This window comes from Dinoponera quadriceps, unplaced genomic scaffold (assembly GCF_001313825.1).
Source record: "Dinoponera quadriceps isolate SergipeBrazil2010 unplaced genomic scaffold, ASM131382v1 scaffold717, whole genome shotgun sequence".
NCBI lineage: Eukaryota > Metazoa > Arthropoda > Insecta > Hymenoptera > Formicidae > Dinoponera > Dinoponera quadriceps.
The window spans coordinates 139885-157038 of NW_014555639.1; the positions used below are offsets into that span (position 1 = coordinate 139885).

At 43.6% G+C, this 17154-nt stretch overlaps 1 protein-coding gene across 3 annotated transcripts in view; it reads left to right on the forward strand.

The window, feature by feature from the left end:
- LOC106745024 (putative aminopeptidase W07G4.4) overlaps positions 1 to 17154 on the forward strand; it is a 45745-nt gene that overhangs the window by 20472 nt on the left and 8119 nt on the right. For all 3 annotated transcript variants that reach the window (XM_014620247.1, XM_014620246.1, XM_014620245.1), the window contains 3 exons: positions 3973 to 4081; positions 12691 to 12838; positions 16347 to 16696. In XM_014620247.1, coding sequence (XP_014475733.1) covers positions 3973 to 4081; positions 12691 to 12838; positions 16347 to 16696 — 607 coding nt within the window. The remainder of the gene's footprint in view (positions 1 to 3972; positions 4082 to 12690; positions 12839 to 16346; positions 16697 to 17154) is intronic.

The following is a 17154-nucleotide window of genomic DNA, read 5'->3' on the forward strand; positions in this document are numbered from 1 at the left end:
CCTCTTCCCTACCCCCTCCGCACTCTCTCTCTCTCTCTCTTTCTGTCTCTCTCTTTCTCGAATTCCTAACGGGTGTGCCGATGTAATTAATCAAAGGCCCCTCGATCGCGCGGACGTCACAATCTCGAATCTCGTGTCTTCCAACACCCGCATGTCGACGCGCCCCAGTGTCGGCCTGCGCGTTATCGCGCGACGTTATCGTGCTGGAGAGCCTGTACGGCGCACAACGAACGAAACGAGTCTGCAAACGTGATTGCCGGGTATGCGTTCTATCTATACTCGAATGGTCGCACAGAGAAAACGCGCGCGATGACGCGCGTGCGGGATTCCGTTCGAATCGCACGCGAAGGCTCGACGGAAAATTTTTCAATTTTCCCGTTCCTTTCAGCGCGACTGTTTCCTCGTTATTTTATTATTTCGTCTCCTTTTTTTTTTAGACACATCTTTCGATATATATATTTTTTTTGTGTTTTCACGCGGAGACGGTATGTGACGTTAAGGGAGAACCGCTGCGCGAAACGCTCGATTCAGAACGAGAGAGAAAAGAAAGGGGGAAAAAGGAGGAGATCGCACGTAATAACGCGTTGCAATGCTGAAAGTGCCTCGCCTCCTGATGATGAAAAACGTCTCGCGGGGGCTCAGAATCGGCGCGACGGGTGTTCGGCACGGCGTCAGCGCCGGCCGATAAACGAGATAAGCGTCGCGCCGCCCCGTCTCGCGTCGGGAATATATGCGACGATTAATAAATAAATACGCGCGCAAAGTACACGTGCGAGCGCGATAAAACGGGATCGAAAGTGGGTATATGACATTCTCGAAATTTCTCGGAGTAAAATTTCACTCGTAAAATCAAGTGATAACCGAGTCGCACGGATTCGCGCGATTTTTCACTCGTTTACGGCGATTTTCACCAGTTCCGGTTCGGTACTGATTAATTCAACGGTATTGGCGATTGGCCAATTAGCTAAGCTGCTCAATGCGATTGGTCAATTTCGTTGAGTTAATCGTCCGGTTAACTTTAACCGGAGTTGGTGAAAGTCGCCTATAGAATGAATTCTCCGTTCTGAATCGTCGAGTAAATATTTTCACTCGAAACTGAAGAGTGGATCTGATGATTCCACCGTCACAAGGGAACAAATTCATTCTATTCGATTGAAACTTTCGCTCATATAGAGTTAGAATCCACTCTAAGTTTGAAGGAAATATTTATACTATTGCGATTTCGAGACAGTATCCTAGTAGGACTTGAACGCCGTGGGTGTCCGGTAAAAAAGATCTCATAAACATGTGTCCAATTCGAAACGATTATCTATTCACAAGTATTTAAAGTTTATAAGTGATAGCGCAATTTTTTGGAATTCGTTTTTGGAATTTATTTACATTAAAAATGGAAAATAAGGAAGAAAACGTAGAGATTAAAGGTTTAGTTTACGAGTCAGTTAATTCTCGAGCTGAATTAATGTAGCGTATGAAAAATAACGCGTGTGAACAAATAAGGAACAATCATAATATCCTTCGCTCAACTACTCGATCCATTTTAGATCACATCGTACTACGTATTAATGCCGATGTATGTCCATTTGAACAATTTGTGTAATTTTTAAGTTTTCTTTTTTATTTTCCATTTTTAGCAAAAAAATGTCTCAAAAAATTGTGTTATCATTTATATACTTCTTTTAAATATTTGCAGATAGATAACTGTTTCAAATTGGACCCATATTTACAGAACATTTTCTACCTCAATATCGGAAATACGCTCCTTAAGTTTCTACATGTAACATGTCATGTAACATGTATTTGTATGTCATAGCAAGGTTAGGTTAGGTCACAAAACAAATTCTAGATTTTAATGAATAATCAGCCAGTGAAACGAACTAATAACGAGCTGAAAAATTTAACCTATGCTAGCTAGCTATATAAGCTTTTGGTTCAGGCTGATTGGATACATTTCTCCTCGGAAATGTGTCTTCACTATCGTTTTGAGTGAAAATATTGCCAATTTCCACTTGTTTTGAGTAAGATTCCGCTGCACGAGAAATTTCGAGGCAAAAGAGCGAGCGAAGAGGCATGAGTCGACGTTTCTCGAGAGAACGTTTCCCTTGTTTCTCCCTTGTACGCATTCTCGCGAATCTCATCGGTTCGCGCCTTAGTTCGTCAGCTCCGAATTCACCGCCAGCGAAATTGCCGACGGTCCCTTCGTTACACAATCGCGCAATAACGCGGCATTTCCCGGCATAATCCTCGCAGAATAGTGGAATAATAACGGGATATAGGCGATTCTACGCGAAGTTAATACGAAACTCAAATCGGGCGGTCCGCGGTAAAATCCGACTAAAGCTGGGACCGGGCGGGATTCGAGAACCGCAGAGATCCGAGCGTGTACAAAGTGCGAGAGTCCGCGGAATCCGCAAACGCGAGGCATCGTGCGCACACGCGTACGCAACGAGAAGAACGCAACGTTGAAGCGCGACAGAAGGAAAGACTGCTTCGAAGATGGTCGAGCCGATGGTTCGTGATTTTCGCGAGAACGAGAGGAGAAATGGCTGCGCGATTACGTCTGTGTTCCGCGAGATAGGACGAAAATTGGACAGCGCGAAGGGTTCGCGAGAATGGCGCATTTCGTGTCTCGGGATACTCGATGAGAGTCGCAGCTTTCTCCCCTCGAGCGTCTGCTTCTCTTCTCTCTTTCTCTTTCTCTTTTTCTTCTTCATTCTCCTCTTCATCTTATCTCGTATTTGTCGAACTGAAATATAGAAGCGCTCCTTTCTATACATTTATGGAATGGCTTACCAGTTGCGCTACGTAATATGGGAGGTCTTGATCAATTTACGGCCGTGTTATGTGAAACTCTGTTGTCTGAAAAAGTATCCCCATCAATGCACATCTCTATGATAAATATAGTAATGTAAACACTATATGATATAATATTATTATCATGTAATATAGACTGCGTGATAAATAATAATAAAAATAATACAGTTCTTACATTATTATATAATACATTTCTAGATAGGAAAAATGCTGAAATTACGTGAACATAATTACTTGTTTTTCACCCTCTTAAATCAAGCGATATTTTTATTAATTTAAATACATTAGGTGTTCCGGTTAGTTTTGAGAATTCGCCGGATTTGAGGGACTCATGTGGAACGGAGGAATTTTGCGGTGGTATAAAATTTACTACGCCAGCAAGTTACTTTTCTTCATGCATAATAGTGACACAGTTTTTACATTACTACATGATAGAATACTCATTTTCCATTAATGTCTTCTCTCCTCACGCATGAGGGGAATCCTCTCATATCGAGCACTACATCCATCTATCTATTCATCTATCTATCCATCTATCTATCCATCTATCTATCTATCTATCTCTTTTTACATAGACATCTATCCTGCCAGGATATGTAACATCGCCGGCGGCTTTCACGCTACCGATATTATTGCGCTCCTCGCGATATTCGCCGACGATCGCTGACCATCGACGTCATCAGCGATACGTTCGCGCCATAATTACGGTCGAATTCCCGCCGAGCTGGCCCTCGAGCGGGCTGTACGCGCGCCGGTAAACGCCTTTCCCACGTCCAAATCCCGTCTCTAGGGCCCGCCTTGATCCTTTGCCGGATTCTTAGATTGGCATCCCTCCGTTCGTCTATCAGTCTGTCAGCAGGAGAGCCGACCACTTGATCCTCTCCGTTAACGTCTCTCTCCCTTTAACGAACGATAAGACTGACGAAATCTTCCGACAAATGGGAGAAAATATTGCCTCGCACGCGTCGCACGTCGTTTCGTTCGCATCATCCGCGCGCGCACACGCACGCATGCACGAACGCGGACACGTGTCGCTTCCAGTTGAGCTGGAACACGATCCGCTGGAGATCCCGTTTCCTACGGAGGATCGGATATTACCGCGATATGCCGGCGTTTCCCGTCACATTTGCGGCTGATTTCATGATCTTTCGCGCTCATCAGGGCATTGCAAGCTGGAGTGAGGCGGCCGCTGCTGGTGCTACTGCCCGATGAACGTTTCGAGAACGTCGAGATGGTCACGCTCCTCGGCTGCTTGGAGGCCCTCTACGTGGTAAGTCGAATATGTAAAGCGAATTATTCGTCATAACACCGACGCGTTGAAATAATATTATGACGAGTGGATCGCACACGCCGCGCGCTTTCAGATATTTCTGCACCTTTTCACATATTTCCCATGTTAAAGCTAATGTAAACACAAAAATGTCAGTATACCATTTCTACCACAAAATTGTTTACTATGTGTATCGTTAGAATGGAACTTATTTCGCTAGCTCCTACTGCGTTATAGAATTCAACATTTAACATAAGGCTAAAATTTCGACTTGGGTTGTCGTCAAATTTGACTAAAGATTCAAAAAGTAATTCAAGATACGCATACAGTGAAAACATTTTGTACTTGTGTTAAGACCGGTTTTTATTCAAATTGCTGAATTTTTAACATGTATTATTTAACATAAATTTGTAAATTATCGTGTGTTAATTTAACATATTGTGTTTACGTTATCTCAATATTTTATATCGAGTCGATATTCAGCATGCGCAAGTGTCAAAATAACACACTTTTCCTCAGTATCGACTAACGTATTAATTTTGTATGAATTTTTGGCAAGCTACACTCTCGTCTCGTTTCACCGGCTCTCTTTATTGGCCGTGCGAGCAGAATGTTGCGGAAGCGATTATCGATACTTGATAAGACGTAACTCGATAAGACGCGGTGGTATTGCGGCGTCGGTTAGCGGTCGGACGTGCTAATTTTCCGTGGCAATCGAGGGTCAAATTCGGGAAAGAGATCTGGAAAAGATGGTCGGGGAATCGATGAGCGCGCGCGAGTGCTACTCGATCGTGGCAATATATCCGGTTAAGGCATTTCGCAGATAGTTGGTACAGTTGTGGTTACACGAGAGCCGTTTAAACCAATCAAACAGATACAGAACACAGCTTTGTGCGCACCTATGTCGAGCGGCAGAATGGGAAGTCCGTAGTTGTATTTGGAAGGAATTCAGCTCGGTGTTTCGGCCGAGAGTTTGGTGCGCTGCGGTCTGATTGGCTCCCCCTCGAGTTGCTCGCCTAACCCTCGTAGTAAATCCTAGTCTACCTTAGTCTCGAAACTAAATTGCTGCCGCGATCTTAATCCATAACTAATGACGTGACGGTAGCGTCGATGCGCCCTCGCTCTCTCCCACGCTATTCTACGGCAAATCCGCGATATTTTATATATCCGGAAACGCGAATTAATTCCACCCTCTCGCATCTCGTTGCCCGAGCATCCCGACGAGACTTCGTTCGCGAAAGCTCACCCGCTCGGCCGCCTAATTACTCTCCGAGACCTTCGCCCGGATATTCATTATTTAACGATTACGAGAAGCCACTGCCGGGACACGTGGGTAATTTGCAAAAGCGCGTATACTGCGGGGATCGGCCGTACCCGCGCCTCGTAATCTGCGCATCGCGTTACGATCTGTTCGGGCTATAACATCTGCGCCGGCTGTGATCGAACGCACACACCGACGGAAAGTCACATCAACGCGTCGCCGAACGCCGACGCTCCTTTTTATTCCAGTTATCTCGATATGAACAGAGAAGCGACGCTGGATTTCACATATTGGATGTTTTCTTTCTACAAATTGTATTATTTTTACGTCCGAAATAAGCGGATGAGGGAGTGGGAGAAGGAAGATGAGTGAGGGAGAGAAGGTCATCCTAGTAGCACAATTCTCATCGCTCCGATATTAGTTATATCGGCATTAATTCGTCAAGTATTGTCCGACGTGAAGGCAGTCACCTGCGATTTGCGGTGTATCTGCTGGAAATTTAGCCGAGAGCTCGCGGTTTCGACACGTCGCGCTCGGTTGACCGCGAGAATCGCGCCGATATTCCGAATATTCGTTCTCGCGACATCTTGAATGAACGATCGCGGGGCCGACGACGGAGTGCGCGCGGTCAACAATGGCCGTCGAGCAACACCTGCCAACGGCAGCCGGCGGACTGCGCTTGATGGATAAGTGTGCGCGTGTCTTACGCCGGCCGGGCGTGTGTAGATCAGGATATCGGGTCAGGTTGCGCAACTCGATTGCAAGCTCCATTGTTCATTAACCTCAGCGCCGCCGCGGTTAATTACGGTCGGACGATAGTATCCGCGTTATTATGCGAACTTCCAAGTTCGTATCCGGCTCCCACCGCGGGGAAATCGATTCGCGCCCAGCGGCCTTCGCTTCTACGCGACGACGGCCGTCGATACCGCCGACGAGGTGCTGTTCAGGACCGTCGGTTTCCAGTGAATTCTCGCGACCACCGAGGCTGCGTTCCGAAACCTTGCTCGACGGGTAGAGCGCACTGTTCTTCTCCAAAGTAATAGCGTTGTTATCGGTGGTAAATTGCAGGATTTTCCGGGTAACATAGCGAACGATATGTGGCGCAGGATTGCCACGAAGAAGAAAAATAAGTCTCTCGTTATTAGTTGATACCCGTCGTTGCTGGGACACCTTCGGAAGTATTTTCTTTTGTAGAATCCGGCCTGCTGTTATCCCGTACGTTATCATCGACTCATGCAGATTAATTGATTCGTCATTCATTACTGTGATTTTCGCGAAATAGTACAGTTTTAATCCGTTCTACTTGCACACCACGGATAGTGAAGTAATTATCGGGCACCCTGTATAATAAAGTGTATAAGATATTTTTGCGAGACCGTATTTTTTTTACAAGTATCATCTACGCTGGTTTGACGCAAAGTTTATCGATAGGAAGTTTATATATAAACAGTCCAATTTTTCGCAGTCTCGCTAAATCTCGCGAGACTGACGGTCTTTACTCTTGCCTCGTCGGTGACGATGCTCATTGGGCGAATGTAACAATCACGAACTATCCCCTCACCCCCCGTTTTTTTGAAAATACCGCGCACTTTACACATTTCTGCATCGCGTCTTCTCGGAGGGGAGTTGTCTCGTGTTTTGGCAGCGGTAACTTAAATTGGAAAATTTCCCCGTAACGATCACTGTAGCGAGAATATATTTTAATTAATATTGCACGATGAACTCCGTGTGTGCTCTCGAAACTACGCTGTTATTCCAAGATAAAGTTACTATTCCCGGGATAATGGCAGCGGAAGCAATTCACGTGACGTAAGAATACTTCATTCGCGTGGTGGATAAAGCGGAGAGCACAATGGCTTAAAGAAACAGCGGCTCGTGGCGCACAATCGGTATAAATTCGTGAAAGCTCGGAAACAAATTACTCCTTTGTCGGGCCGTAATTTCCAATGACGCGTGAACGTTAACACAGCGTTCATCAGAGAACAGAGGCATGGCTGCCGGAATAAAAGCGGGTATCTGGAACGACACTCAGCTCTTCTTGTCGAAGATCAAAGACGACGGGGCGGTTACTTTAAGCCGATAAAATGAGGATAGTTGGTAAAGAACAAGGAACCTTGCTTGTGGTCAATGTTTGAATTACACGCTAGACGGGAGAAGCGATTGCTTCCTCCCTCTCTTTCTTTCTCTCGAATTTATGTCTACCTAGTTAACTCGCCTCTCCCCACGTAATACAAAATGAACAGTAATTGCGTTTCATTTTCAGAGAGAGGGAGAAAGAGAGAAGAGAGAGAATGTGTGTGTATGTGTGCGCGTATACGTTGTATATGTACATAAATAACGTATATAATTATTATAAACTGAGAAAAAAATATATTATTTGCCGTGCAAATATCGATATTACTTAAAGAAGATATTACCTACGCATATATCGTAGATTTGCCGAACATAATTGTTTTAACGGTTTTCTTCACTTTAAAGAAATTTCATCCTGCCACCTAACCCCCTCTAAAACAATTTTAGCTTTTGTGCCAAGAGAAAAATCTCTTGAGTACAGAATTGTAAAAATATAAATTATCTGGATATAAAATCGCATAAATCGTAGATTTATCGTACATAATTTTTTAGCGACTCTTTAATTTTTAAGAAATATTAACATTTGACTGACTGACTCCCTTTTCCTCTCTCAAGAATAGAATTTTGTTTTCTGTCATAACGGAGTGCCAAATTTTTGCGTTTCATTTTCATAAAATACATAAATAACGTATAATTATATTTATTTATTTATTTTATACAATGAGAGGAGGAGAGACTAGCTAGGGAAGTGTCTCGGATTTAAGATTACGAAGAAGCCGAATGCTGTAAGGAAGGAAAAAGAATTTTTTATTACACGTTATTCAGTGATGATACACGCGTAATGCACGGGAAAAGTGCTGCTGCGTCAATATTTATATGGAACTGATGCCAACAGCGACTTATATATTCGAGTCATTAAAACAATGCATGATGTATTAGTTTCAATAATATCGCCACTGAATCACGATAATTTGCTCCAATTCTCGCGCTGTTGGACAGCAATGCTGTTGATACGGCAACATTTTTCCTCCGCTATATGATTACACGTCTAACGATTCGGGCGTAATTGTTTTTTCCCTTTTTTCCCCCACGTACAAAAATGTTATTTATCGTTGCGCGCGCGCGGTTTTAAATTTCTACGAAAAGTTCTTAATTGCGCGGAATCCGAGCTACGTTATTATACGCACTCGCCCGCGATGCGTTATTGTTACGGTATCGCGCTGTCGGAAAATATGCAACCGATCGTAGGCGCGCGCCATACGTTTCCTAAAATTGGACCAATTTGATTTATTAGTAATTTGATATTACGCCACTGTTCAAGTTTTGGGCGGGAAACCGAGGGCGCGTTCGCAGCGGTATTCAAACGTGGAAGCCTCGCGCGAGCGTTATTGTTGTCGAGCACGCCAACAGCGCGGAAATGACATTTCGCATTATTGATATCGAGTCGCTGAATCGGCCGAACGACGGTACGTTCGTACGAAGGAAACCACCGACCGGGTGGTCGCGATACGACCAATATTTAATTTCACGCCCGCGCAGCCACGATTTGCCGCTCTTTCCGCGCGGAATTCCCTCCTATTGGCATCGCGCCTCGTTTTACTTGCTGCGGGGCTGTGACGTCACGCGCGCGACGCCTCTTGAAGAGATTGTAAAGCTCAGTTTCGTGTTCTCGATAGCGCGTCAGAAGGGTCGATTATAAATTTAGTATTCATCAAGCAAAATCACGTTCCACACATTTATTTGATTACTTAAATAATAAATATTATTTTGATGGGATGTTGAAGTAAATATGGTACATGGAGAAAAAAGTGCTAGAATTAAACAAACCTGTTCTTCTTCAGCCTTTTAAATCAAGTAATATTTTTCTATCAATTTAAGTATACTTTAATAGCTTGTAAATACTTATTTGAACGCAGTGATACCTTAATTTGTAAATGAATTACTAAATGTAAGCATAAAATGGTTCTAAATTTAGGAAAGTATTGATTAGAATTACATGCAATATCTTTTTTTTCTCATTGAAGAGAAGTAATTTGAAAAATAGTCAGTAACTCTGAAATATTTACGCAATGTCTGTATATTAATCTTTAATATCATAGTACAGTGAAAGCTCCTTATTCACGGTTTCCTTATTCGCGTTTTCACTATTCGCGGGTTAAAAAAATTGCGACACAGTTCCTGTATTCGCGGCTAAAAATTTCTTTATTCGCGGATCCAATAGGTATATAATCGGTATCCAAATGTAAAGGTGATATTTTTGCCACCTAATACGACGGCTTTACTTCAACCCATGGATCAAGGAATAATCCAGGCCTTTAAGCTTTATTACATTAAGCGAACCTTCAAAATCATACTGGACGCCATGGAAGTTGATCCTGATATGAACGTTATGCAATGCTGGAAAAAATTTGACATAGCGAAATGCATTGTTAACATAAAAGAATCGTTGGGAGAACTGAAGCCAGAGACATTGAAATCATGCTGGAAAAAACTGTGGCCTGTTCTGATTGTCGAAAATGATGAAGAATCCGTGCAAATTCAAACTTTAACTGCAAACATTGCCGAAGTTGCGAATGGAATAGGACGAGATAGCTTTGAACAGATAGAATCAAATGACATTCAAGAGTTGCTTGAATCGCAAGATGAAGATTTGACAGAAACCGACTTAGAGGAAATGTAAACTCCGCATCCCATTGAAGAAGAGGCTTCAACGAGTTCTGAAAAGGTGGTCTTTAACTTGAAAAATCTGAGTGAAGGCTTACGGATGGCAAATGAGCTTTGTGATTTTTTTATGAAAATTGATCCGTCTATGGAAAGAAGTCTCATTTTTAAAAGACAAATTATGAATGCCACAGCTGAATATCAATCTGAATTGAAAAACCTTTTAAAAGCGGCGAAACAAGAAAAAATTACTAAGTTCTTTAAACCCTTGCCTAAGCCTGACAATAATTAGTAATAGATATTGTTAAAAATCACTTATTAAATTTATTTTATTCTGATATTTTTTTTATATTTTGGAACCATGGAACGTATCCCCTATAATCCTATACAAATTACCATTCCATATCCACGGTTTCTGTATTCGCGGCAAATTTATGGAACGTATCCCCCGCGAATAAGGAACTTTTACTGTAATCTCTCATCGAAATCTTATATCTTTAGTTTAGAAGATATAAGAGATAACAATTACAAATAATACGCTAATCTCTCAGGGAGCGCAAGTACAAAGTGTCAACTTCAGTTGTAAATATCTCAGCTCTCGAATGGTCTCCCCCGATCGTTTTCTAATCGCACGGACAGTTAGAAAACCTTTCAATATATACATGATGCAAGTTTCTTATCGAATTCTTATCGAACTCGTTTCACCTTACAACACCTTTCACCAAGCGCGCCGACAGTTTCTTGCGCCGAGGACAGTCGACCGGCTGTGAACCTAGCACAATGCGGCGCAAGGCGTTCTCTGTGTCTCTCGTATAACTCGTATAACTCGGTAGCGTTACATAACGGGCATTCTTGTCCCCTTAAGTTCAAGGACCAAAATTCTAAGTTCGGACCGCCACCAATCTCACGCCAGCGGACGTCGGAGGAATAGTCGGTCGCGAAGGACGGGACTTGTTTGTGGGGGCGGCAGCGGGAGGGGGCGGCCGTGAGAGGGTCAGGAGGACGCACAGTCCGGCGGAGGGGAGGGGGGTGGCGAACCAAGTGCTCTGCCCTATCAAGAGTAGCAAATGCTTGGCGTTCCTCAATCCTGGCGGCCGGCGAGGCGACCTAATTAGGGAAATACTCGGGCTTTCTCTGCCGCGCGCGTCCCGTCGTTTCGCCTACCCTCCGACCATCCGGTTCGCCGCGACACCGGAGCGTCGGCACCGTATATGCTTCTTTCCTGATACCGAGACCTCCTCCTTCCCCCCGGTCACCTTCGACCACCTTCTACCATCTTCTTCCACCGTCCCCCTTTTCCTCATGCGTTGCTCGTTCCTCCCGACAGACGCAAATACGAGGCATCGTTTTCCAAATACCAGGAGAGACGCCATCGGAATTTCTGCACCGCGTAATCGGAACGCCGCCGCCGTTGCGAATGTCGTGTCGTTCTTCTCTCTCTCTCCCCCTCTCCAACTCCTCCTTCCTTTGTCTCTTTGTTCGCGGTTTTGCAGTAGTTTTCAACTTTCCCGATTTTCCCGATTCTTCGCGCGGCCGCACGCCAGGTCGCCGGCGAACGGCCGTGAGAGCACGTGTCCAGTCAAGGAGTCTTTTTTTCGGTGGGAAAAAAAAATATCGAGTGCGTCGCTTAAAAGGAGTCTAGCCCCCGGTGCGACGCGACCCGGGTTTTGCCACGTGGAAAAATGCGGGGAATGTTCCCTTAAATTTTAGCGCCGCTCTCGCGCGAAATGCGATCGAATAATTTCAACGCGAACTTGAGCGCATATTTGAAACGCGTTCGGAGGGTGAAACCGTTATATATCGCGAGGTATCGGGGATTTTTAAAGCACGCACGCGCAGGAGAGCCAGTCAGTTAGCCAGCGAGCCAGCCAGCCGCTTCATGGAAAATCTATCACGCTTGGTTTCGCGTACGCGTACGTAGAAAATCGAGAGATGCTGCGGATATTATTGACGAAGTACTTATCGTGCGAGAAGATTATCGCAGATGTGTTTCGATGAACTCTTCGTTCCGAACTTCGCCGTTCGAATAACGAGCGATACTTAATCACGCATAGTGCTACACCTCTGCTGCGGAGGGAAGAATCAGAAACGTCGGTTTCCTTCTCAATTCTCCTTAGAGGATTTCCCATTCTCTGCAGAGGAAGCCTCAAATATGCATAAGCATTTTGAGATCTCCTAACTCGTCCAATGATAATACTACGATATCCGCGGGATATTCGCAACGCCCGGAAGTGCTCGAGGGTGCAGGCGAACGTCAAATTAGAAGGAAAACATCAAAACCGAGGTACCATTTTGTTTCCAGGTTCCAAAGCCCCGCTGAGGGTGTAGAATTAAGATTTATGTACATGGATGCACGCAAACTGACAACACTTCTCTACCACACCTATGTCAGTTGTCATGTTCTGTTATTATTATTTATTATTAAATAAACAGGAAAACAAATATTCACTTTGGAGAAATAATGCAAAGGCAAATTACATTCGCAAGATCCGCATGAATAATAATGATGAGTGAAAAATCGAAATGACAGGATTATTCGAATAGCGATTAGAGAGCAGCGCGGTACCGCGACAGCGATAGTTCTAGTTTCCAATCGGCGACGATATTTCCACAGCCCCTGGAGGTGCGAGAGATATGTCCGGAGCGGAGCTACAAGGCGTATCATCTCGGGGTGTGGAGTCCGATTTGCAGTAAGAAGCTTCAGAGTATCGTGAAACTCGCCTCGGCGCTCGAGAGTGGCAGATTCGTCGCAAGGGACATCGGTAAGTCCCGTTCCAACCACAACCACCGCTACCATCACGAGCAAGCTTATCCATATACGGCTCGCGGTACTTTATCGGCTGTACCGACCAAGTTTTCCCGTTTGCGCGCGGGAAGAGAGAGAGAGAGAGAGAGAGAGAAGTCCGGGCGAGTTTCGTCGCGAGTTTCCGCTACTCGTGGAAGAAAAAGCTTCGGAGGGCAAAATCGCCCGTGGTTGTCCGACGAGAAGGGGAAAGGCGGGGGGGNCGTAAGATCCTTTGGTTACCGGTTAATCGAGCGCCACCCGACCGCGTTCTTGCTTGCCGCCTCGAGTTCACTCGCGAGACAGCCCTCGGGATTGATCGAGTTTAAAGTTTGAGTAGCCGACGATTTGGCGAATTTAAGTGTTCATTTTTAATGTCGCGAACCGCGGCCGGCCGACCGCTCGATTCCCGGCGGCAGTTAGCGATAATTGGCCTTTCCGCGAACGTCCACCGGCGCCACCGTTCGGCGTTTCGCGAGCATTTATCCCTCACCACGCTGTTTTCCCGGACCGCAAAAGCGTACACGTTGCGCACAGAGCCGGCGAGCTGTCTCGGGTGGACCGTATGTTCCCTCTCTCGCTCTCTGTTTCTCTTCTGGCGAAACGAGGGCAGAGGGGATGTAATGCAATTTCGTAAAGTAAACCTTGATGACCCGGCCGTTGGCCGCGGGCCACGCCGAGTTTAAATCATTCGCGAGTGCGAGCGAAGGACGAATGACGAGACGGGGCGGATTTTTCAAACGGCCGGCCGGATTCACGGTCACGCGGGACCGTTTTCTCGACGCTCTCGCGGTTTCGGTTAATTCGAGGAACGTGCGCGAGAGAAAAAGATCGGCCGAATGACAACGAACGTACCAAAGACGTTTCGGCAGAGGTAAACAGAATTCCCGGTCCTTTCGCGTAAACCAAATTCGGCTTTTACAATCGGAAATTCAGTTTCCCTCAACCACAGCGCGTTCGGTTCGCTCATTGTCTCTTTAATTCGGCCATTGTCGCTTTATTCTCCGTGTGGAACGTTGCTTTCGCTTATTTCGACTTTCCCCCAAATATACTTTCACGATCGCGACGTGAGACAATCGTTGATGGAAACTTTTTGACGTTTATGTAGCAAATATGCACGGAGGAAAAGATTTCTTTGGATTTCATCACGGAAAGAGGGAATTAGATGTCCATATGATACAACTGAAATTTAATTACCAGACCTAGTTTTTAGCTGTGGGAACTAATAACCAGGTAACCAGGAGACAAAAAGTTTATTAAATGAACTAAATTTTAATTGTATTATATGGATAGCTAATCTTCATCTATAGAGCTAGTTTTTAGCCGTGAGAACTAATTCTTTGTTTCCATGATATTTCTTTAATTAAAAAACAAATTTGTTTGCAATGTCGAGCAAAAACAACGTATATTTGATTCAACAAACAGGATTATTTGGTTTTTCAAACAATAAATATCTTTATATCAATTAACATATTTCTCTTGTATCTTCAACCAGATTTTTCGATCTAAACATTACAATGTGGCTGTCACGAGTAAATTATTTGAAAGAAATAATACTATTTGTAAAAAATATCAAAGAACATTTTTTTTCAGTAAAACAATATTATATTATATATAATGAAATAAACTTTTTTATTGAAAACGAAATATTATTTCCTTTGCATCAGAGATTCCTAAAGTATGGATCGCGAGCCGATTTTTGGTGGGTCGCGAAAAATTTGAGAATATTAAATTACACTTCATTGTTTCGTGCAGTTTTACAAACTCAAGCCAGATACAGTTACGCATATTCATAACGTTCTAACGTAACAAAAAGTGATATAAATAAATAATCAATTTATTCACCTTCCCTTCCCGCTTTTATTCATCAAAGCTAGATTGCGGATCTTTGCCGTTCGAGAAAGTAGGTCGCGATTCACACAGATTTGGGAAACCCTGCATTAAATAATACTGTTTTCCCACCAAACAACATGTTTTATTTTAATGGAACAACATTCAAACATTTCATACAAACAAAATAATATTTGATATTAAATTATATTATTTATATTAAATAAACCCAAGTCAAACAAACAAATACGCCAAATCCAAAGAAACGTTTTCTCTGTGTATAAAAATAACCTTATTGAATTAATCGTTACATTTATGTCATACGATAATATATATTTTTTGTTATATTGATGCAGCAACAAATTTACTAAAAATTATTCTCAGATTTTCGTATTACATTACATTTTACATGACATATTTATTTATTTATTTACTAACTTATTTGTTCTCTCTTAACGGAAAATAATTGTTTTGAACGAATTTTAATTATTTCCTTCTATATATTTCTTTCGTATTTCTATTTCGTCATTCTATTCAAGAGATATAAATACCATACACACACACACACACACACACACACACACACACACACACACACACANACACACACACACACACACACACACACACACACACACACACACACACACACACACACACACACACACACACACACACACACACACACACACACACACACACACACACACACACACACACACACACACACACACACACACACACACACACACACACACACACACACACACACACACACACACACAGAGGCACATACATATGAACCATTCATAAAAGATACAACCTTTTCACGTCGACTGATAGAGTTGTTGTTAAATTTACGTACATCTGTCTATCCAGATCGTTATTGCTAATGCACTCGGCAGTGGCGCATTGAAGTTCGTTCATTAGAGATTATTGTCGTATCGAGATGCTCCGGGCATTTGTTTTCCTTTATTTATCGATATTTACGCGTTACGCTTTCCGGCGAAACAGTGGCAACAAAAGGCAGAAAATTAAATAACAGACGGGATCGTTCCACGGCGAGTTTGCCAAGTGCTAAAAATAACTGCAGCTGGTGGAAAAATATATCGTGTATTTCTTCTTCGGTTTGGTGTGAGAATAATTGGACGGAACGCGCATTGGTCTCCTCGTGAGTCACGGAGAAATTCAGCGTCTCGTGTTTCGACGCGCGTAACTCGAAGTTACGAAGTCGCGAAGTTCACCTGCGGTCGAGAGCGCGCGTTAAGCGGGCCGAATTATGCGAAATGTAAACGTCGCGGGAATAATTAATCGTCGCGAGAGGGACGATGTCATTGGAAATAAAATAGCAATTAGGACGGAATATACATCGCATGCTCCTCTGTGTGCGTCGAATAAACTTCGCAAAATGGGATAATGCAATCGCGAAGTAAGAGAGAAGTCGAAATTTTGACTCTATGGTGAAATCTTTAATTCAACAACACGATAGAATTTGGGATAGCAAAATAGGTTCGATCCGTTATAGAAAGGATGCGTTGTCGCAGATTCGGGACACACGTCCTCCCTCATACATCCTCCATCTCCTTCTCCCGCTCCCTCTGCTACAGCTATTGGCATGCATTAATATTTAACATCGCACTCACCCCGTATTAAACTAGGTGGCGCCGACCCCGAGAGAATGGCACCCCCGAGGGTGGAGGAGTACCTGGCGGATCTGTTTTACGGTTCGAGCGTTACGATGCAAGTGATATCCGATCAGGAGACTCTGCTGCAGGAGTATCCGCTGTTCGCCTGTGTGAATCGCGCCGCCTCGGTGATAGCACGCCACGCGGGCAGGATAATATTCCTGACTTACGAGCCACCCACGTCCTGCGTCCTGGAGACGATCATGCTGGTGGGCAAGGGCGTCACTTACGACACCGGTGGTGCCGACATCAAATACGACGGCGTCATGTCTGGGATGTCGAGGGACAAATGTGGCGCGGCCGCCTGCGCTGGATTCATGCAGGTAATATCGTAACCCGCGTTATGTCGATCATCTGCATGCACGTGCACAGAAAAAAAGTGCTAGAATCAGGTAAACGTAATTACCTTCTTCAGCTTTTTAAATTCTGTTTTGTTCTCCAGACTTAATAAATCGAGTAATATTTTCACCAACTTAAGTATATTTTCATAGCTTGTGATAAACACTCACTTGAATACAGTAATACTTTAATTTGTAAGCGAACTGCAGAATGTAAGGAAGTAATTTAAAAAAGGAATGTGTAAGGATGTAATGTAGAAGAATATTTACTAGAATTAAATAATATTTCGTTTCCATCGAAGAAGCTTGATAGTTTTGAATTTAGATTTTTCTGTACAGAATAAACATTTTCTAAAAATAAATTCTAATGTATTCTCAATATTACACGCGCGCACACACACACACACACACTTATATATATATATATATATATATATATATAT